General features: G+C 39.4%; 1 protein-coding gene across 1 annotated transcript in view; it reads left to right on the plus strand.

The window, feature by feature from the left end:
• Positions 1-23,949, plus strand: part of PHF20 (PHD finger protein 20) — a 135,221-nt gene that overhangs the window by 67,997 nt on the left and 43,275 nt on the right. The window contains exon 10 of the mRNA XM_068986907.1: positions 19,925-20,203. Coding sequence (XP_068843008.1) covers positions 19,925-20,203 — 279 coding nt within the window. The remainder of the gene's footprint in view (positions 1-19,924; positions 20,204-23,949) is intronic.

A 23,949-nucleotide genomic window follows, 5' to 3' on the forward strand; every position in this document is an offset into this window, starting at 1 on the left:
GCTATGTCCTCCTAATGAATTGACCCGCTTTGTGTTTTGTTTTGGCTGTAAGGCTTGTGGAATGTTCCCTGACCAGGAATTGAACCTGGGCCCCGGCAGTGAAAGCCCCATGAATTCCTGACCATGAATTGCCCTCTTTGTAATGTGAAATATCACTGTATCTTTGGTGGTAGTCTTTTTCTTGACTGTCACACTGCTGCTGCTAAGTCACTTCAGTTGTGTCCGACTCTGTGCGACCCTATAGACGGCAGCCCACCAGGCTCCACTGTCCCTGGGATTCTCCAGGCAAGAAGACTGGAGTGGGTTGCCATTTCCTTCTCCAGTGCATGAAAGTGAAAAGGGAAAGTGAAGTCGCTCAGTTGTGTCCGACTCTCAGCGACCCCATGGACTGCAGCCTTCCAGGCTCCTCCGTCCATGGGATTTCCCAGGCAGGAGTACTGGAGTGGGGAGCCATTGCCTTCTCCGGACTGTCACACTATGATGTGCTTAAATTTGTTTTAGTTTTGTGTTTAACCTGCTTGAGAGTCACTGAGCTTGAATATGAAAATTGACTTATTCTTGTATCCTTTTTCTGATATTAGAACAGGTACTCCACCTTTCTTTTGCTTTCTATATACATGGTCTATCTATTTCTGTCTCTTTTCTTTCAATATAACTATGCCTTTAAGTTCAAACTGCCTTTTATAGATAGTTGGGTTTGGATTTTAACTGCATTGTTTAGTTACATTAAATGAAATTAGTGATACGATTGCATTGAGGTCTGCCATTTTGCTTTTTGTTGTGTGTTGATCCTGTGTTTTGTTCTTTTCCTTCTTTCCTATTTTTTCAGGTTAATTGAATTTTTAAAATCCAATTTTAATTCATCTATTAGCTTTAAGCTATACTTCTTAGCATTTGTTTTAGAGGTTACTCTAGGTATTACAATGTATATATGTACTTTTCACAGTTTACTTATAGTTAATATTGAACCATCTTATATAAAATGTTGTATAATCCATTAACACCCCCTTTTTATGCTCTAGTTATCACATGAATTGAATCTACTTATGCTATAAAGTTGACAGTATAGTATTATAATTTTTGCTCATGTATTTTAAAGAAGATAAAAGAGATAGTGATTTACACATGTATTTACCATATCCAGTATTCATCTCTTTTGTTTTTTAATTTATTTATTTTTAACTGGAGGATAATTGCTTTAAAATATTGTATTTGTTTCTGCTGTATATCAACATGAATCAGCCATAGGTATATGCATGTCCCCTCCCTCTTGAACCTCTCTTCTTTATTTCTTCTTGAAGATTTCTTTTCATGTTAAATTTTCCTTTTGTGTTTTTTGTTTTTTTTCTCTAGAGCAGGTTTCCTGGTGACACATTGTCTAGGTTTCTGTTTATTTGAACATGACTTTATTTAACTTTCATTCTTAAAGGATATTTTCACTGGATATAGAATTGTGGGTTTACAGTTTTTCTTTCTTTAAATACTTTAAAAAAATACTTTAAAGTATCACTTCTTTATAATAACTTTAAAAATGTTATTCATGGTCTTCTATTGTTTCTGAATGGAAGTTAGTGATCATTCATACTGTTGTTTTCCCAGACTGTAATGTGTTGTTTTCTTTCTGGCTGCTTTCAAGATTTTCTTCTTTATCTTTGATTTTTAGCAGTTGACTATGACATGTTAAAATTTGTTTTAGTGTTATATATAACTTGCTTGAAATTTACTGAGCTTGAATTTGAAAACTGACTTATTTCATCAAATTTATGTGAGACTTTTAGAAACTACCCCACAGGTCACTGTAACTCTGTGGATTTTTATGTTTTTGTTCAGTTTTCCCCCTTCATTTTTAGACTGAAAAATTTTCAATATATTTTCAAATGCTTTTCTCAGCTCCACTCTGCTTTTAAGCCCATCCAGTGAATTTTTTTATTTCTAGTACTTTTTAGTTCTGTAATATTCCTTTTATTCCCCTATATTCTCTGCTGAGATTTTCAGTCTGTTTACTCATCATAAGCATAGTTTCAATAGCTTTTTAAAAATACCTATCTAACAACATCTAGATTATCCTGAAGTTAATCACCATTGACTGACTTCACTCTAGGTGACACTTTCCCATTTCTTTATATCTCTAATGTATTGGATTATAGCCTTTGCATTGTGAGTGATAGGTTGTAGTTTGGATTATGTTATGTTCCTCTGAAGAATAATGATTTCTTTGTTTTAAAGGGAAATTTATTTGAACTCAAAACTCCAGTTTCTTGATGTAGACCTTTTTTTTTATTAATAAAAATCTTTATTGAATTGTTGCAGTATGCTTCTGTTTTATGTTTTCTTTTCTCCTGCAATGGGCAGAATCTGAAACTTCTGTTCAGTCTTTGAGCTTTAGTTGGTCTTCTTGGAATTCTATAGGTTTGGAGATAAGTCAGAGATCAGACAGAATTTAAATGTATCAAATGAGGCCACCCTTTTGTGGCTGTCTTCTTGCTAAGATTTTACTCCTCACTTTCTAGCTGTTGTCATTGCACTGAACTTTGTCTTCTGTTTCTTCAGCCAATAAGACTCAAGGGTTTTAGCTATGCAGTGCTTCTTACTGGAGCCCACCTTTACATGAAAAGTTTATTTCAAATGTCTGACTCGTGTTTCTGTCTCTCTTTGTTGCTCTTCAGTGCCTTTAGATATTTTTTTCTTTTATATTTTTTCCCCAGAGTTTATAATGGTTGTAATCAAGAAGGTTGTTTCCGTGGGAGGTCTTCTGCCATTACTGACAGAGAAAACTCTACCTCATGTTGAGACACACAGTTTAGGTAGTTGCACATATCCATGACTACACAGAAAGAGAAGTACCATGATTGTGTTGCATTAATAGCTATTTGGATGTTATTGGTAGTGCAAAAAAAATCATAATTTCATGTTATGTTTCTGATAAATGGTTCCTTTTGATGGATATTTAGGTTATTACTAAGCAATAGCAAAGTATTTCAAGCATTAATATAGTAATCCTTGAACACTTATGAAGAGTCCTGTAGGATACATTTTTATAAGTATGATTGCTAGATTCAACAGAATGCGTGTTTTAAATTCCAATGACAAATCATCCTTCATAAAAAGACCATCATTCTGCTTTATATTATGATCAAGAGTGTGGTACAGTACAGAGTGTGGTACGTGTTTTCCCTACAGTCTTGCTATCTGTGGATACTACTCATCTTTTGAATTTTCTTTAATGTAGGTTAATTTGGAAACAAGGTTTACTTTTTAAGTTGTATGTTTTAAAATGAGATTGAACAGTTTTTCATGTTTTATTGAATATTTTAGTCTATTTTTTGTGAATTGTCTTTAAATAGTCTTTGTCCACTTCCTGTAGGATTATTTGTTTTTTATTATTGGTTTGCCAAGTTTCCTTTGTATGTTATTGATACGGATCCTTTGTCTTTTGTATATATTGTACTGTATTTTCTCTTGGTCTATCACTTGTGTTTTACTTTTAATCATTGTATTTTATAATAATGAAATTTAAAAAAAATCTACATTCTTTTTTCCTTGGTACTTAAAAAATATAGTTATGATCATATTCATTAGAGAATAACTGCTTTACAATGTTGTGTTGGTTTCTGCCATATATCTGCATGAATCAGCTATAGGTATACATATGTCTCCTCGCTCTTAAATCTCCCCCTCACCCCTAACCCCATTCTAAGATTCTTGATCAACGTTCATCTTTTAAAAAATTTTTTATTTATTCATTTTTGACTGTGCTGGGTTTTCATTGCTGCACATGGACATTCTCTACTGTGGGTGAGCAGAGTTGCTGTGCTCAGGCTTCTCACTGTGGTGGCTCCTCTTGTTGCAGAGCACAGGCCCTAAGGCGCTTGGGCATCAGGCGCTGCGGCATGTGGGATCTTCCTGGACCGGGGATTGGACCCATGTACCCTGCATTGGCTGCCAGATTCTTTACCACTGGACCACCAGTGAAGTCCCCAGTGTTCATCTTTAAAAAGTTGTTTATTTTTTAAAATTTGACTTAGCATTAATTGAAAGAGGTAAAGCAGTGGATGAGGGAATTAGTGTGAGTAAATTCTGGTGTTTTCTAAATATCCGTGAAGGCCAAAGGGGGCTTGTAGGATATCCCTCTTCTGGACTGTGCTATATTGTGAACTATGGCAGCCTGAGAGAGGAAGACATGGCCTTGTTAGAGAATTTAGCCAGAAACAAGTTATGGAATCAAATGTTTTGAGGGTCTATTGATGATATGGTTTGGGACCCGGGAAGTGTTCCTTTGGTAAACCTGGGTGGTCTGTAACCTTCTTCCTTCATGTGTGTGGAGAAGATAGGCTGTGGAGTTCCCAAAGCAGAACTTCTTGGGTGTGTATGGGCCCAGAGGAAGAATGAAGACACTTGTGGAGATATTTGGGTTGAGCATGGTTCCCTGAAGAAGGATGTGCAGACACGCTTTTAGTGAGAGATTCAGGGAAATAGCAGAGATTAAATGAAACTGTCTTCCTGCAGTTAGGGCATGCGTGGTGAGAAGACACTGCACATGTGGATGTGGAAGCTCTGGTCATATATCTTTTTTGCTCAGATTGATTAGAGTGTCCTGTTGCCCTGGGTAGCAGACGCTGTGCTAATAAGTGTCAGTGATGGAAGATCGGTGCCTGCCTGAAGACCACCTTAATCTGGGAGGTATGATGTTTAAGCTGAATCTTGACAGATGTATAGCACTACCCCATGAGTAACACAGGGGACTAGGTATTCCAGCAGAGGGGACTGTATGAATAGAGGTGTAGCACATCTCTTACTAGGCTCTTTCAAATGGAGAGAAGGTAGTCAGTTGGATATTTAGCGATTTTGTATTTTGACACTGTGTACTTGTGACTTTATTTAATATAAGCTGTCATGAAATCTATACATTTACATACTCATTTGTGTTATACTAAATGTAAATCTAATTTATATATTTAATAATAAATGTAAGATTTGAAATTCTTTGCCTTTCTGGAAGAAAGGCATTACTTTTAAATTTTACAAACACTAAGAGTAATTTAAATTTGGGGGAATTCCTTGGTGGTCCAGTGGTTACGACCTGGACTGTGTTCAATCAACCTGGCCCTGGTTCAGTCCCTGTTCCAGGAACTAAGATCCTGCAAGGTGCTCAGTGCAGCAAAAAACAAAAAAAAGAGTAATTTAAATTATAAATAGAAAATTTTACAATGTTAAAATTAATGACATTTAAATAGTTTTGTTTTTATAAGACTTTTATACCATGATGACTGTATGTGTACAGAATTTATACTTTTATGTGGATAATTTCAATTTAGGTTGGAGGGGCAGGTTTTTGTTGTTGATCAGATTCTATGTAGTTGGCATAAATGCAGTGGCAGAGCAGTTCTTTGAAAATAGTAAACTGAAAGTATTCAAGGGTCACTTCTGGCTCATGCCTTTGGTCTTCTGTTCCGCTGGTGCAGAGTGTTGTGCCTCGGGCTTGTGGGTACCAAGGATCCTCTCCTTTCTTGCTGAGCCTCTTCTCAATGGCAGGGCTTCTCTCCTCAGCCGACTTTTTCTCCTTTGGGAGGGATTATTAGACTTGATGTGCAAATTTGGTGGAAATTTAATCTCAGAATTTAGAAGTCTCTTTTGGCATGGAGAACTCTCTATCACAGCCACGTCCCTTAGCTCAGCAGACTAAGCTCTTCATTATGTTGTCTTAAGGGTGATGTTAATGTTAGACATCACTTGGCAATGAATTGTTCTTCACCACTAGGAAATATGCTGTGCAGAGGAGATGAGTGAGGAGATGAGGTTAGAGGCTAAATCCCAGTGCTTGTTTTAAAGTTTGCACACACATGCAGTTTCTGTCTCATGTCAGTTAATTTAGCCACATCTCAGGTTTGTGGCGAAGATAGAAATAAGGTAAAATGAAGGTGGGACAGGGAAGTCTTGGAAAAGATGGTGGGAAGATTTCATGTTGTTTTGTTTCTTGAGGTTGCATGGAGGATTTTCTAGGGAATAATTTTGAAACCATGGCAACTAACTGAAGTACTTGCCTGTTTGCAAGAGAGTGTGTAGTAGAGTTAGTGGTGTGATTACCTGGAGCTTGAGCTAGGAGGAGTAAATGCAGCATGGATACCGTTACTTTTTTCTTTTGGAATAAGCTCTAAGCTATTTGCTTTTATGGCTTAAATGTCAAGAGGGGAATGCAGTTGAAATTGTTCTACTTGAATAGGAATTTATTCAGAAATTAGAATATATGCCCTGAGAAGTTATGTTATTCTCTAAACCTCAGCCCAGCCTATTTGGTCATTCACAGATAACCAGGGCTGTTTGAAAATGGACTGTAGTCCATTCATTAATTTTACATGCATGCTCAATTGTAAAGTCATGTCCACCTCTTTGTGACCCTATGTATGGTAGCCTGCCAGGCTCCTCTGTCCGTGGGATTTCCCCAGGAAGTATACTGGAGTGGGTTGCCATTTCCTTCTCCAGAGGCTATTCCTGACCCAGGGATTGAACCTGCGTCTCCTGCTTTGACAGATGGATTCTTTACCACTGAACCTCCAGGGAAACCCATTCATTCATTTTAGTCAATGAATATTTAGCAAGTGCCTACTAAGCGCCAGACTCTATTCTAAGCTGTGTCATTTGTGAATATTCTAAATGAACCATAAACAAGAGAGAAAACTAAATAAAAGTGCAGGCTTATTCACCTAATTTTTTCTTTTTTTTTTTTTTTAAACTGAGTACCTGTTAGAAATCGGACATTGCTACATGGTCTAGTGTTCCACTGATATGTTATCATTTATAAAATGAATGGGAAGTTACTTGTCACTGAACTATTAAAAGTTTACAGATGATTTACTTGCAAATTAACCAGGTTAGTTTCAGAGTAATGCCTATAGTAGTTTTTGTAAATGATTTATTTTTAAATTAACTTGTTCTGGTTTAGTGTAGTGCTTATAATTGTTAGATTTCAGGCACCTGTGTTCTCTGTTTTCTTGAGTAAGAGAGTCATAGACTTAGAGGCATTGTAGTTTGGGAAGTTGGGAGTGTCTGTGATCTGTCATCAGACATGTCCTGGTGGAGTACTGGCTGAGAATTGATTGTTCTTTTGGGGTTAGAGAAATGAATGAGACATCTGGTCATTGCCCTTGTAGGTCTTTCTGTCCTGAGGCATGAATGAGATTGTATTATAAGAGAGAAAGTAAGGTGGTGTCATGAGAAATACTTAAAACTTTAAGAAGCGAAGACTGCCAGTGATAATGTGTGCCTGTCACATGGAAGTTGAACTCAGGATTCTCTTGTTTGAGTCCTATTGCCTGAGAACAAATTCTGTATGCTTGGGAGTGAATACTATACATGTTACTGTATGCCTGGGAGCTCTGCTAGCTATCAATGGGGCGCTCTTGGTTTTAGGGTACATTAAGTGCTCTTTGCACCTGACATCTAGAGACAGGTGATGTTTAGGTTAATAGTTTGAGGGTAGGGGTAGAAGAATATGGAACTTGACAGGGCTTTGAAGGATGAGTAGCAATTAGGCATTTGGAGATGAAGACAGAACAGCATCAATAGTATTATCATAGGGTCTTTTCTGAGACTATTAGGTGTGCTTTCTGACTTAATTGAAGGCTTCCTGAAGTGGGCTAAGGCTGAGCAGGTAAGTTGGTACCAAACAGATAGTTGCTTTGAGTTGCTTTCTTGTTTGTGAATCTATTGAAATGCTTCGTTTGCAGGATGGAGAGAGCTGTCAGTTGAATCTCTCTGTTGGTAAGGTTGCATTCCTCCTACTTAGCTGTTCTGTGGCCTTAAGGTATTTTAAAGTTGTTTTTTTTTTTCCTATTAATTGTTTGACAATATTTACCCTTGAATATTTTGATGTATATTTCCTTAAAAACAAAAAAAGACAGCATTCTCTTATGTTACCACAATTATCAAAATCTGGACCTTATTCGAACTCCACTAGGGATTTCATTGGTACTTTTTACCTCATTAATGGAGGTAATCTTGTCTTTATACAGCATATTCTTTTTTGGTAACTTGCTTTTTTATGTTCATAAAGTTGAAAAGAAATCTAGAAAAGTACTGCTGCTAAGTCGCTTCAGTCATGTCCGACTCTGTACGACCCCATAGACGGCAGCCCGCCAGGCTCCCCCATCCCTGGGATTCTCCAGGCAAGAAGACTGGAGTGGGTTGCCATTTCCTTCTCCAATGCATGAAAGTGACAAGTGAAAGTGAAGTCGTTCAGTCATGTCCGACTCTCAGCGACCCCATGGACTGCAGCCCACCAGGCTCCTCCATCCATGGGATTTTCCAGGCAAGAGTACTGGAGTGGGGTGCCATTGCCTAACATGCACGTTTCCTGAACTGTTGGTTTTGGTCCTGAGTGAGGGCCTTAGGTCCTTACCCTGGCCTGGCTGCTGCCTGCTGTCGCTCCAGTTTCATCTTTCCTCAGTTCCTCTCCTTCCTGCTGCCTCTGTCCAGCCATAGTCCTTGTCCTCCAAGCAAGTATGGTCATCATTTTTGAGTCATAAGGAGACAGCAATTAAAGGTTTTATTTAGTGTTGATGTTAAAATTTACATGTAATTTTTCACAGTGAGAACACTAAGGTATACTAATTTTGTAAGTACAACTTCTTAATGAGTTTTCACAACTACTCTGGCATAAAGACAGTAAAGGACCCCTATTTAAAGATTATTATTAATATATAAAGAGTCATTTTGCTGTTTGTTTCCCTCCTATAAATTTCAAAGCCAAATATACTAGGGAAAATTAAAACTAAGTAAAAGTAAAACTAAGTGAAAAGTCCTCCATTACTCTTCCCCCTCTTGAAAGAACCATGGAACAGTTTGGTATATGCTTTTCCGTTCTTCAACACGTGGTTCTCTGCATATACAAACACACATGTACCCATGTCACTTTTTAAAAACAGAGTGGTAGAATCATATTCTTGTATTAGTTAATGGCTTATCATTTTTATACAGCATTTTTCCGTGTCAGTTCATAGCTGTTTCATGATTATATATAATTTATTTCTTTAGATGATTTTCCATAATTTATTTAATTTCCCACTGTGAAAGACATCTAAGTTCTTGTTAATTTTTCACTGTTAATTCTCCCTGTTTTATAAAAGAACCTAGTATGTGGCAAGAAGGGGTAACTCAGCCAGAGTTAGAATAACACGTTTCCCAATGACTGGGTCACTCCACCTCCTATCTTCTGAGTACTGAATGCCGTCTGATGAGATGCTGGGTGCTGTTTAAACCAGGTGAAGTGAACACACATCCTGCCTTTAGAGAGGTTGTAACATGGAGCTCGCACTGCCCTCGAGGGCAAGTGTTAAAGCAGTGTGTAGACTCAAGTAAGCAGCTTAGTAGGCCAGCTTTGAAGAGCACTGTGTGTGGCACACGTGATGTCAGTACTCCAGACAGGGTGGCGCCTTGGAAATTCTTTAATTTGAGAGGCTGGAAGTGTTGATCTGGAAACTGAATGATGTTCCTGGTTTTTCTTTTGGAACATGGGCTTAGTGGTGAGCACAGGATGAAAAGATTGCTGGTTGTTGAGAACTCATTCACCAGGAATGTATTATGTAAGTCAGCAGGAAGGAGGGCGGGATCATTCTCAGAAGCATCCCGCGAGGCCCCCAGAGGCCAGGGTGCTGCTGTGTTAGTCACTGTTTAGAGGTTGCTGTCCTGAGCTGGTGCCAGTCTTGTAATTTCTAACTGGATGGAGTCAAGATCAGTGTGAAGGAGGCTGGGAAGGCAACACCATCTAGTCTAGAGCAGAAGCCCTGCATTAGCTGCTCCATACGCAGCTCTGGCCTTTGGGGCAGCTCTGCCATCTTGTGGAATAAATGCTCAGTTTCTCTTGTGAGGGCCAAGTGTGGATAGCCTTGCCAGGGTTGCTTTCCTCCCACTTAGCTATTCTGTGACCTCCAAGTATTTTTCCTGCATAAATTTTTTCTTTTAAAAGACGTTTTTATTTTGAAACATTGGAAGACGTAAAAAGTTGCAAAAATAGTAGAATTTCTTGTATACCTTCAACCAGATTCCCTGTTTGTTAGCAGTTTTCTATGTTTGCTTCATTATTCTATTCTTTAAAAACTATTTTTTTCTGAATTATTCGCAAGTAAGTTGCAGACCGTTACCCCTAAATTTTTCAGTGTCTATTTCCTGATAACTAGAATGTTTAATTACATGACCATAATTTAATTATCAAAGGCAGGACCTTATTCAGACTTCATCAGTTCTGATAATGTTCTTCATAGCAAACATGGAGGAAACTTTTTTTTGAGGGGATCAGGATCCAACTCAGGATGTCACACTGGATTTAATTGTCATGTTTCATTAGTTTCCTTTCATCTGAAACATTTTTTGTCAGTGTTTTGTTTTTCATGACCTTGACATTTCTGAAGAATATGATGTCGTTAAATTTGGGAGTTTTTTTGATGTATCCAGATAATTAGATTTAGGTTATTCCCTTTTAGCAGCAACACCATGCAAGTGATATATCCTTTTCAAGTGCATTCTAACAGGAGCCGCATGGTATCTGTCCCATTTATTGGTGAAGTTAACTTTGGTCACTTGGCTAAGGGTACTGCCCACCAGGTTTCTCTACTGTAAGGCTGTTATTTTTCCCTTTATAGTTACTAAGTTTCTTGTGAGAGGATACCTTGAATATATGTAAATATCTTTATTTACATATACTCAAATATCTATGTGTTTCTTTATCAGGAGTTCACCCTAATATCCACTTCTGCTTCTTGCCTGATAAATATTTTTACTCTGATGTCTACCAAATGGTGATTTTTAACTCTCATCATTCCTTCTACATTTATTAGTTTGTATTCTGTTAAGGAAGTGCCTGCCTGCTTGCCTTTCCCTCTCTCCCTGATTCCCCCCTCCCTCCCTTCTTTCCTTCCTTCCCTGTTTTTATCCACATGGTCTTGTGGAATTTCTTTTGTTCTGCGGGTTATAATGGTTTCTATCATTATTTATTCTAATAACCACGTTGTGGAGCCCTTCAAGCTAGTTCCTGTGTCTTCTTCACTTTCTGGCATAAGAAAATGTAGCACGCTCATCCTGTACTCACCCAACCTTGGATTCAGCCATTTCTCTAGGAAGCCCTGATTTCTTTTAAGTGGTGAATTGTGTTTAGAAACCAAGAGCTGAGTGCTGGGTACACTCATTGCTCCTGGCATTCACAGAGGACACCTGAGAGTTCCTCTTTACCACCCGTTTTCCTAGCTTAAGCTTCTCTCTAGAGCTGTCAACAGTTTGATACCTATCCTTCTGGTTTCCTTTCTATGCATTTTATAATACCTTTCCCCCCTTTCTGCAACCATACATGTCGTAGTGTACACTGAACAACTTTCTGTTTTCACTTAGCAGTGTATCTTGAGAGTAATCCATATCAGTAAGTATAGAGCTACTTCATTCTTTTAAATGACTAATTAGAATTATATAGTGCTGTCTACCCTGAACACGCCTGATCTTGTCTGATCTCAGAAGTCAAGCAGGGTCGGGCCTGGTTAGTACTTGGATGGAAGAATTACTTAGTGCAGACTTTGCATAATGAACTGCTTCTCTGTTTATGAACATTTTGTTATTTTTTTTATTCCAAACATTTGACTGGAGTTGCTGTATTTAAATCGGTTCATGTTTCTCTTTGGTTGCTTTTTGTTGCTTCACAGCTGAGGAAGCTATTCTTTCACAGACCTGAAAAATGTTTTATTCATTATAGTATTTCAAGTACATGTCAAAAAAATGTTAAACTACTGGGGTTATGTGGAGTCGTTGCTGACAAGAATACCAGTTATATTAGGGGTCAGTGCTGAGGGCATACACGACAATGAACCTTATCCTCTGGCTGGAGCAGTGACAAACAGCAGGATCTGGGAGCAGATCCACAGTGCTAAAGAGAGGCTGCAGTAGACAGTTGTTTGTGCCAGGAGTTGATAGCATGTGGTCCCTGAGAACCAGGCCATCTGGCTGCCTTCCTGCATTTGGAGTGAGCTGGGTCTGCATGGAAGTAGACTTGGCTAGACAGGGAGAGGGCACAGCATGAGCAGAGGTGTGAGCTATAAGAGCATGAAGCGGTCACGGGGGCCCCCAGTTGGCTGGGGCAGCTGCTAAGGCCTCATTGTGGACTAACTAATGGGAGATGAGTTTGAAATGCATGATGGTGCTTAGATTTCACATGGGCTTAGAAGGCCAGACTGAGTATTGCCAGCCAGAGTGAATACCATCATCATAAGCAATCTAGCTGTGAGGTTTTGAGGTACTTGGCAATGGGTATATTCCTTCTCCAGGGGATCTTCCCGACCCAGGGATCGAACCTGGGTCTCCTGAATTATAGGCAGATGCTTTACCATCTGAGCCACCAGGGAAGCCCATATGAAAAAACGGTAGTTACATAGGACATGATTTCTAAGCCAGGTCTCAGAAAACATAGTTTAAAAACCTTTTTTATTATAAAGATTATGCTTATCATAAAAGGGAAAGTGTAATATAAAGCATTGCCCAAGGAAATAGAAACCGAGAGCTTCTGATCCTACTCTGTATTGTCTGTTGCTGTGTGGCAGTATTACCATGAACATAGTATCTTAACACATTTATTTTCTCACAGTGTCTGTGGGTGAGACATCTAGGCACAACTTAATAGGGTTCTCTGCAAGGCTGCAGTCAAGGAGTTGACCAGGGCTGGTTCTCATCTGAAAAATCTACTGAGGAAGGGTCTGCTTCCAGGCTCACACATTATTGCAGGCTGTCAGGCCGAGGGCTGTAGTCTTTTGTGGGCACTCTCAGTTCCTTGCCACATGGCATTCTCCCTTGAGTAGCTCACAGCATAGCAGCTTGTTGCATTTAGCCAGCGTGGGAGAGTGCCTGCCAGTAAGATGGATGTTATGGTCTTACAAAACACAATCATGAAAGTGATCTTGCCTGTTCTATTAGAGGCAAGTTATATAGGTCCTGCCCACACTCAAAGAAGAGAAGGCAATGGCACCCCACTCCAGTACTCTTGCCTGGAAAATCCCATGGATGGAATAGCCTGGTAGGCTGCAGTCCATGGGATTGCTAAGAGTCAGACACGACTGAGTGACGTCACTTTGACTTTTCACTTTCGTGCATTGGAGAAGGAAATGGCAACCCACTCCAGTGTTCTTGCCTGGAGAATCCCAGGGACGGTGGAGCCTGGTGGGCTGCCGTCTATGGGGTCGCAGAGTCGGACACGGCTGAAGTGACTTAGCAGCTTAGCAGCACACTCAAAGGGAGGGAAATTGCACACGGGAGTGGATGCCCAGAGGCAGGGATTATTAGGAGACATTTTATAGTCTCTTTCTACCTCTCTTTCCCCCGCAAAAGAAAACGAAAGCACTCTTTTGTATAATTAATAGAGTTATACTATTATTTAAAGCAAATTCAAATTCCATGGACCATTTTTCTCCTCATATAATTTGGGAGGGGCCAGAGCAGAGGGTGACCTGGGATTTTAAGCCTGGGAGCCTAGGATAGAGCTCCATGCTTTGGCTGCGTACTTCCATACAAAGATCTGTTAAACATGATGAAGAACACAGCATTTGAACAATAATACCCGTAACTACTTGCAAATATTGATTTACATGCTACCTTCTAAAACAGGAATAAATTGGTTCCTGTAGTTTAGCCTGTAACCTAAGGATAATTCCATTACCCCTAGATTTTGAACCAGACGCCCTGGAGGATTTAATTTACATATTTTCTGCCCTTTGTCACCTAGTAACTGCTCTCATGTTGACAAAGGACCGTAGTATCCCAAGAGAGGATGATGTCACTTAGCTGGTGCTATCAGTGATGTATGTTCCAGATGAACTGTCCTCCCACTGGGAAACAGACACTGTGTGTGAGACTTGGGATTGCTGTAGACTGTGGCCCAGGATGCCCTTTTGACAACCAGTGGCTCTCCCGGTTGCTTGACTGTGCTCACATCACCATGTTTCTTTTGTCACAGGACCACTGTTCTGGGGAGGAGTGTAATATAAAATATAAAAGAATTGTATTCTTTCTACTGTGAAATAATATGGGTATTATAACATGGAAGAGGAGCGGGAAAAAAGAATCAGAGTTTTTGGTTTTTTTTACTTGAAGTCTCATAAGCAAATCGTTATCATTGTTTACATTCTTACAATTCTAAAAAAAAATACACTTATATTTTATGTTACTCGTTTTGCTGAAACTGTTTCTTTTGTGGGTTTTCTTAAGCTTAATTATGCTGTGCATGTTTTACTTTAAAATTCTTTTAAAATGTAAAACATTTTTACTGGTTCCATCATTTTGCTATTCCTGTTGTGCTTTTACTAATTACCACTAACACCTCAGTGTTTGATTAATAAAATGGGACAAGTGGATGTTACATTTTTTCAGACTGTGCGCTGGTACGTGGACCCCTGGCTGGGATTATGCATAGCTTTTTTTAAAGCAAACAACTGTGAGGTCGGTGGCAAGCCAGGTGACAGCTAATGTGCAAGTAACTGCTGCAGTTTGTAGGAGGATTTTATTTCTCTTCTAATACCTCATGGAAACACGTGGAAACCTTGTGAATATGTAAAATAAGCAATTTTATTCCCATTTAATGAGAAGCAAACTGTCTTGGAGAGGCTAGGGCTCTCTCTCTTGTTTGACAAAGTCGTCTGCTGAGGTGAGGACTGCAGGAGAAGTAGAGAGTGGACCATGGTCCTCATCTCAGCATTTTAGAAGGAGTGAACAGAACCAACTGTATATAAATAGAAAGGAACAAATAACTGAAAGTTTTATTTTCCATGAAGTGCTTACGGGAATTGAGAGAAGGCAGGACAGAATCCTTTTTTCTCAGAGACCAAGGAAAATGCTGAGCAGGGCTTGGTTTGCATGTGGGAGAGGTGTGTCAGAGGCCTGTACTGCCTGAACTATGGCAGCTTTTTTGTTTTAATAACTTAATTAAAAAATTATTTATTTTTGTATTTATTTGGCTGTGCTGGGTCTTAGTTGCAGCATGTGGGATCTTTAGTTGTGGCATATGAACTTCTAGTTTTGGCATATGGGATCTAGTTCCTTGACCAAGGATCGAATTCAGGCCCCCTGCATTGGGAGCGCAGAGTCTTAGCCACTGGACCACCAGGGGAGTCCCTGAAATGCAGTTTTCTTTGCATACAGAGGGCTGCCATGTGGGAAAATTAGGATAAAATCGTGAAGTCTGGAACATACAATTTTCATATCTTTAAAAATTTGTTGTGTTCAGAATTGAAATAGTACAGTTTGCAAGACTTTCATGAAAAGGGAAAATTACTTAAGTCTTGGGGTGTTTGATCTACTTCTTCATTTGTGAGCCTGAAACTATAGCTAATTGTGTAATCTATCAGAGTTTGTCACAGGCTATTACTCATAATTAATTTATCCTCTCTTTGCTGCTTGTCTCACGCTGATGCTTGTGTTGATTGTGTTTTCTCCAGATGGCAAAGTAAGTTATACTTACAGGCTTAGAATCAGAAGGGCTTGCATATCAATGAGTTTATATTACTTAACTGAGTTGAGTTTGTGGGGAAATCATCTTGAACTTCCATGGTTGAAGGTTCATAATTCTCAAATATTTATTACTCCTTCAGACAAAACCAGCAACTCATTTTGTCTTATTAATGCTGCTGTCTTGAAAAGGGCTCTAGCTTTGGCCAGGAGCTTTGTGACAGGGATACCAGGTAGAGTCTATTTTCCTGTGGAGTTTATCTGTTTACCTGAGCCCCTGTGATCCTAGTACCACCTCTGAGGCAGGTGGCCCACCTGATTGCCAAGCTTGTTTACCTTTTGAGGTCTAGCTGTTTCCACCTTCTGCTTACTTGTGAGGAATCAAGGGTTCTGCTTTTGTGGGGAAGAGTTTTTATCCTGCCAAACTGAATGTATTTCCTTTTGAGAGGCTTATACTGGACTGGTAGACTGTCTGTCTTAATCCATTTAGGTTGCTGTAACAAAATACCATAGACTAAGTGTCTTATAAACAACAGAGATTTATTTCTCAGAGTTCTGGAGTCTGGGAAGTTCAAGATCAAGGTGCCAGCAGATTAAGTGTCTGTTGAGGGCCAGGTTCCTAGTTCATAAACAGCTATCTTTTTACAGTAACCTCACATGGAGGTACGGCCAAGGGGGCTCTCTGGAGTCTCTTTTATAAAGCCACTAGTTCTGTTCATGAGGGCTCTGCCTTTGTGACATAATCACTTCCCAAATGCTCCACTTCCAAATACCATCACTTTGGGAATTAAGTTTCCACATAGGAATGTGAGGAGTCTACTATAGCACTCAGACCAGGTATCTCTTTATTTTAGCAGACAGTTTGACCACAGCCCTCTTAAAATCTAGCTATGAACAAAGAGGAAACAGATATGTGAGTGCATTAGTAATTTGCATAGATCAAGTTCAGTTGGCTTAGGCAACTCTAACCAAAGAGTGTAGATTAGTTGATGTCAGCCTGAAGGTTATTCTGAAGGCTGTCCTCAGCTCTGTACTACTGGATCTTTATTAACAGCCTGGATAAAGACCTAAGAATATATAGGGTTACAGAGACAAAAGTTACAGAGTTCTTGGACTAAAATAATCAGGTGGAGTTTATTAGGGATAAATGTAACTTGGACTAAAATAGGTGGAGTTTATTAGGGATAAATGTAACTTCCAACATAGAGTTTGGTAAAACTTGGAGAAAATGCACTTTAATTTGTGTTTTAAAAAGACAAACCACATGAAGTTCAGGATTTTGGTGGATCAAGCTTGGCCTGTCCAGCACCTAGTATAATGTAATTAAATAATTAAATAATTGAAAATTTTTGGAGAGGGGCTGCATTAGTGAAAGTAAGATGTCCTGAAAGGTAGGGGTAATAATCCCACTGAATGGCCATGCTGGGCATCTTAAGGTTGGTTTCGGACTTCACGTTTCTAGTAGGATGTAGAGAAAACTGAATGCTTCCCGAGTGATGTGTCTTCTAGCCAGAGCTTATGAGGGCTGGTCAAAGGAGTATTTCACTCCAGTTGATAATTATGTCTCCTGCCACATTCCATAAATGACAGAAGCCTGTTTACCAGGACTATTTTATATTTGAAATGGCCTGCTTTGCACCAAGTGTATATGTTATCTTATAGCCCTCTCTCTAACTCTTTTGAAATAGGTGGGAATCTGGATAATCAGAGTTTCAAAAAACCACACACAGCTTATTTATGCTGCTAATAAAGGGTAGAGCTGGGATGTGAAGTTGAATGGTTTCCATTATACTGCCCTCAATCTGCAGTGGCATGCAGTGAGACTGGGGGTGAAGGGAGCTTCTGCCCTTCTGCTGTGAGAGGTTAATTGCTGAAAGACTGTTCATAAGTCACATTTATTCTTTAATCCAAAATGATACTGTATACATATACTTAAAAATTATTTATTTGTGTATTTATTTATTTTTGGCTGTGCTGGGTCTTTGTTACTGTACAGGCTGTTCTTTAGTTATGGTGCATGGGCTTCTCTTGTTGCAGAGCATAGGCTCTAGAGAGAGCAGGCTTCAATAGCTGCAGTTTCTGGGCTCTAGAGCACAGGCTCAGTAGTTGCGATACATGGGCTTAGTTGCCCTGCAGCATGTGGGATCTTCCCAGGCCAAGGATCAAACCTATGTCTCCTGCATTGGCAAGCAAATTCTTTACCACTGAGCCACCAGGTAAGCCCTATACTTTTTTAAAAAATTTCTTTTCCATTATAGCTTATTCCAGAATATTGAACAAAATTGTACTGTATATTCACTATTTATTGAACAGATGTTGTTTTAGAACCTTTGCTTGCAGTTCATTTAATTCTTTCAAGTCAGTGAAGTAGTTAGCATTATTGCTATCTCCACTCTGCATATGAAGGTGCTAGGAGGCAGGAGGAGTAATTAGAGGACCGAGGATTTGAACCAGGCTGCCCAGCTGCAGAGCCCCCACTTTAACCACTGTCCTCTCTTTGCCTTATGCAAATGGCTAGTGTGTGTACACAAGGGTGCAAAGGTTCTGAATAGAAAGAGTGGTAATTCTTCATGGAATTGATTCAAAGTTCTCATTATTGTTAACTTTTAAAAAAGTTCTAAGGTGTTTGTATTTTGGCTTTTTTTTTTCTTTTTTTTTAAATAAATAGTTGATCACAAACAGGGCTTCTTCGGACACAAGCCGAAGGATAGCTGAGTTTACTGTAGCTGAATTTGACTGCTGTGGGCCTTGGGTGGTAGTAGGCAGGCTTGGTGCTCTCTGACCTCCTCAGACCTTAGGTTTGTTTACACAGTGCTAAGTGGAATTTTCTGCAGTGATTTTTGAAAGATTGTTAGGTGGAAAACGAACTATTAGGTTGGACCATTTGAAATGGCCAATATCTCACCTTTCTTAACCTATAAAAATGGCAAATTGATAAGGTTCAGCTTAATAGGCCAAAGGGAAGGAAATTCCAGAGAAATTGTATTTTGTTTTAAGAGAGCATTTTAGGATATATTAGAGGTTTGAATTTTGAATTTCTTTACTGACTTTTTTTTTTTGTTTTTTTGGTGCAACTATGTGTAGGGAGAAGTATGTATTCTATTTCATTTCATGTTACTTTTTATTAACTGTATCTGACTGATTTGACCCTCTTTCTTTTATCTCTTGTCATGGATAGAAAATGAGTTAAGGCATTCTGCTTTGGGGGCGGTGTATGTGTATACATCAGATCATCAAGCCTACCAGTTTTATAATCATACCTTCCTGCTGATTTTGAAATGTAGAGTATGATTTAGATTGAGTTATTCCTTCTGATTATGGAATGGTACTTGAAAAGGTAATCATAATATTTACCAAAAGTTCAGCATGCTCTTTGCTTGTAATGAAAATTGTATCATTGCATTTAGAAAAAAGTTGATTCACTCAAGAAAGGTCCATACATTCAGGATATTCTTGGGTGATGTAATCTGTAGAGTAAGGGTGACTTGAGTTTAAGGTGATTGCTCTCATTGGGATGAGGGTATTGTGAGGGGAGTCTTTAATAAATTGAGTTTCTAATATTCATGATTTCCTTGTGACAGCATTACTTTCTATTATTGATGCATGACAGACAATTACCTTCTGCTTTGGTTTGGCGCCTGCGTGCGTGCTCAGTCATGTCTGACTCTTTGTGACCCCATGAACTGTAGCCTACCAGGCTTCTCTGTCCATGGAATTTTCCGGGCAAGAATACTGGAGTAGATTGCCGTTTCCTACTCTGGGGACCTTCCTGACAGATCCTGTATCTCCCATGTCACCTGCACTGGCAGGCAGATTCTTACCACTAAAGCCACCTGGGAAGACGCTTGGTTTAGGGAGGGGGTGTCAAACATTTTTTGTCTCTTTGGATTTGATCATTGAGTTCTCTACATGCCTTCCAGCTTCATTCAGTTGGTTGTCTTTTTTCCTTCTTCTCTGAGTCCTCTTTGTCAAAGAGAGTACATCATACTGAGAGCTCAAAAGCTCTATACTAAAACCTTTGTAATAGTGATTCTCCTTGTGTAAGATCCTTTTGGTTTCATAAAGAGATCCTACCAGAATATTCTCTAGTCCTGCCTACACAAACGTATCTGAATGATGGAAGATCTGAGTCTGGTCCAACTCATGAGTAACGAGTGCTGGGCTGGATTCCTGGTTTTTTTCTTTTTTAGGATTTTCCCTTGTTCTTCTGAAACCGTGAGAACTTGTGTGGCTGCTTTAAAAAAGAAAAAAAAAGTTGATCTCTTCTTTCAAGAGATGAATCACAGTTGAGTCTTTGTTGTTTACCCTGAAGTTATATCCATTCTTCAAACAGCAGTGGTCATCGGTGTCTCCCTCTGCATATGCATGCTGCGCTCTCACTCTGTTGCCATGTGTTGTGTTGATGCATGTATTGTAATAGCTCCAATAAGCATGAGGGATCTTTTTTTTTTTTTTCCAGTAACAAATACTTTTAAGAGAACAAATGATTTTGTGACATCTAAAGCACCAGCCAGCGACCTAAATCACAAGTTTAGGTGCACGGTTGTGGATTGTTTAAAATTTTTCCGCAAAGCCAAACTGTTGCATTATCACATGAAGTATTTCCACGGAATAGAAAAGTCGCCAGAGCCAGAGGAGAACCCAGGAAAGAGACACGTCCAGACCAGGGGCTCTTCAGCTTCAGACAAGGCCAGCCAGGAGAGCCTGACCAGGAAGCGGGTCTCAGCCAGTTCCCCAAGTAAGCATTTTGGTTTTACAATGTATCTGTATCATGAAGGGCTGACCCAAAAAGCGGGTGTTAGGTTGGTCTGGTCCAGTTGAATCCCCCCCAGATTGAAAATGACAAGTTTTCAGGAATTGCTTCATGGAAATTATAGCCCTCCTGGAAGAAACAGAAATATCTGACTCTTATTCTTACCTCTATCTCTTGCTGCTCAAGTTACCTTGAGAAAGTCCCATCTGAGAAAGTCTTAGCCTCTGAAGGTATGGAGTGGGGACGTCAAGGCAGGGGAGCTCCACTAGCAGCCAGCAGGGGAGCAGGTGCTGAGGGTAGCATGGGTGTAGTCATCCCCGCTCCCTGCTGCCCCCGCCCCAACCTGTGCTCCCTCCCTGCTAACAGAACAAAAGACTGAAGGAACTAAGAGCTGATGTGATTCTCCTGTGGGGTCCAATTTCATAATTGCATCTGGAGATGTTTTCTAACAACAGTGTTTATTTTGCACAGAAGCTACAATGAAGGTAGTAAGGGTTACCATAAAAACTCATGTACATGTCTTGTTTATTACAAGAGAACCTTTCTGGAGATTTTTTCTGAAACTTAGAGAAAACAAAAAATTACATGTTTCTTGGGGATTGCAGAATAATTAATGAGTTTCCAGTAAATTCAACAAGCTTCCCAGATTCAGTTTTCCTGAGATTGTGACATCATCATGTATTTTTTGGTTTGAAGCCTTTCCTTTAAAATACATAGGTGTTGGGTGGTTTATGGAACTTCTGGTATATCTGACATTATTCCTGAGGAAGTATGGAGTTAGGTTTCAGGACAGTGGGGCAGGGCTGTGCAAACTCAGGTAATCTCTGACTTGTGAGAGGTCATTCCTTAGTCAGGCTGTGAAGCATAATGGGTCAGGTGGCCGTTTCTTGGTCATATGTGCTGCATTATCCATTAGAAATATAATGTGAGTTAGCATATAATTTTTTCTGGTACCGTATTTTAAGACATAGAAGGAAACAGATGAAATCTCAATAAATTTTAACTCAGAATATCCAAAATATTATCATTTCAGCATATAATCAGTATAAAAATTACTATTTAATAAGCCTTTATATTTTCTTTTTCTTCTATTCAGCTTTTAAAATCCAGTATGTGTTTTACCCTTCCCTGAACAATTCAATTCAGACTAACCATATTTTAGGAGCTAGTAGCTGCATATGGCTGTTGGCCACAGAATTGGTCCATGCAGCTCAGTTATCCTCAGCTGTAGGCCGTCTAGCTGTGCACTTGGCAAGCCCGAGTATTGAGCTAAAAGGAGCTACGTGAAGGTCAGCTGACCAGTAGTCACCAGGGAGGGCACTCCCCACATGGGCTATAGGACACTCCAGCACTTACCACCTTAGTGACTTCACCAGAGTCCTGCTCAGGTACCCACCAGTGGATGGGTATCTCTCAGAGTAGGCTAGCATGAATCAGATAGCATTAGCGTGCATGCATGCGTGTGCATGTCTGACACTTTGTGATCCCATGGACCGTAGCCTGCCAGGCTCCTTTCTGTCCATGGAATTTTCCAGTTAAGAATACTGGAGTGGGTTGCCATTTCCTACGCCAGGCAATTTTCCTGACCCATGGATTGAACTTGAGTCTCCTGAATTAGTAGGTGAATTTTTTACCACTGTGCAATTGGGGAAACCAGATAGCAGTAGACTGAAGCTCAATGCCAGTTATTTATTTAAAACAAAGCCAACAGCTATCGAAATCCCTTTCCTCTGTCTAGACCTATATAGGAAAAGAAAGTTGTTTACTGAGTATTGAATCACAGCACTAGAATTAGAAGTCCTCAGGCTAAGATAGATTGACTTGTTCATTCAACAACTATTTATCAAATGCCTCTTCTGGGGAGTCAAAGGAAACCTAAGTTCTGTTCCGCCTGATGCTGTTGCTTGTGGGCATCCTGGCATGAAGAAGAAAGGACTGGCTCACTTGTCAGATGGCTGCATCATCTTGCCTGGACAATGCTTGTTTTATTAGGGTTAAACTCTGTTTCCTTAGGGATGTCAATGATGTCTTACTGGCCAGTCCCACTGGCTTTGGTGTCCATTTTGTGTCTTTTAGGTAAGTTTATCTTTCTCTGCCATTGAATACATGGTTACTTCTGGGGACAGGCTTATTTCTGAGAACTTGAGAGACCTGTCACTGAGAACCTTTCCTTCCCTCCACATGTCACCTGGCCCAGGTATCACCTGGAGCAGTGGCTAGCTTAGCTGCCTGGGAGTCACTGGGTGTCTTGTTAAAAATACAGATTTATTGGACCCTGCTTTACTGACATTCCAGTTCAGTGGCTCTAAGCCTCTTAGAATGTGTAGTTTTTGTGTACATACCCCCAAGTATAAAAGTGACATTTGATTGCTGTAAAATCAATATAAACAAATACTAAGGGAAAAGGGTCTCTCTTCCTTGGCAGCCCCACCTCCCTTGCAGATGTAACTATTTTTAACAAACTTTTTCATAACTTTTCAGATATTTCCTGTGCATATCCAAACTGTACATATCTATTATGTCTCAATAGAAAATACCTAAATGGAAAGTTTTATACAGTTGATATTATATGCAGCTTGCTTTTTCATTAAAGATGTCTTGGCTCTCATTTCATGTCAGTATAGATACGTGGCTGTACCTCATTTTGAAAGTGGCCATTATTTAATTGTACAGGTGTACTGGACTTTAAACATTTTCCTACAAAAAAGTCATGGTTGACTGATTTTTTTCACTCTTATCAAGTGGTAAAACTGCTCTTGTATACAAATTCATGCGATGAAGTCCTAGAGGTGGGATTTGCTTGGGCAGAGGGTATGCATATTTAAATTTCTGATGGATGTTGCCAAATCACCCTTCAGAAAGCTTGTCTTAGTTTGTAATCTTCCACCACTTGGTTATGCACATTGGTTTCTGTACAATCTTAGCAGTATTATCAAGTTTTGAATTATTGCTAATCTGATAGGTAAAAATATATCAGTGATTTTAATCTTTTATTTTAAACATTGTGGAATATTTTAAATATATAGAAAAGTACATGGGATTATACAGCAAACATGCAGGTATCCATTTACCACCCAGACTTAAAAAATATGAACATTTTGCCATATTTCCTTTAGGTTATTTTTTTAAGGGAAACAAAAACTCGGGTGAGGTGCAAACCCCCGAAATTGCTTTTCCTTTCTTTCCCTTTGTGCTTTCTCAAATAGGTACATATATGTTGAGAAATAATGTATAGTCGTTTTGAGTGTTATTAACATTTATGTTGGTAAATGATAAGTCATTTTGTGTGTTTTAAAAACATGTATAAATAGTATCATATCATAGTTACTCTTTTGGAACTTCCTGCTTTTGTTCACCATCATGTTCAGTTTCATCCAAGTTGTAACCTGTAGGTGGGTCTCATTGATTCTTCAGCTTGTCTGCCTATCCCCCAGTTTCAGGTGTAAATTTTTTCTTTTTTTTCTTTTGGCTGTGCTGGGTCTTCCTTGCAGCACTCAGGCAATGGGCTCCTCATTGTTGCCTCATGGCATGTGGGATCTTTAGTTCTTCTGACCAGGGATTGGACCTGCACCCCCTATATTGAAAGGTAGATTCTTAACCACTGGACCTCCAGAGAAGTTCTTTAAAAAATAAAAAAAAAGTTAGCCATAGTTTCTTTAGCCCCATCCTACTCGGGGTCATTAGGTTTCTAGTGTTTTACTTTTACAGGTGATGTTTCAGGGACTGCCTGT

The sequence above is a fragment of the Capricornis sumatraensis genome, chromosome 15, assembly GCF_032405125.1.
Source record: "Capricornis sumatraensis isolate serow.1 chromosome 15, serow.2, whole genome shotgun sequence".
Taxonomy (NCBI): domain Eukaryota; kingdom Metazoa; phylum Chordata; class Mammalia; order Artiodactyla; family Bovidae; genus Capricornis; species Capricornis sumatraensis.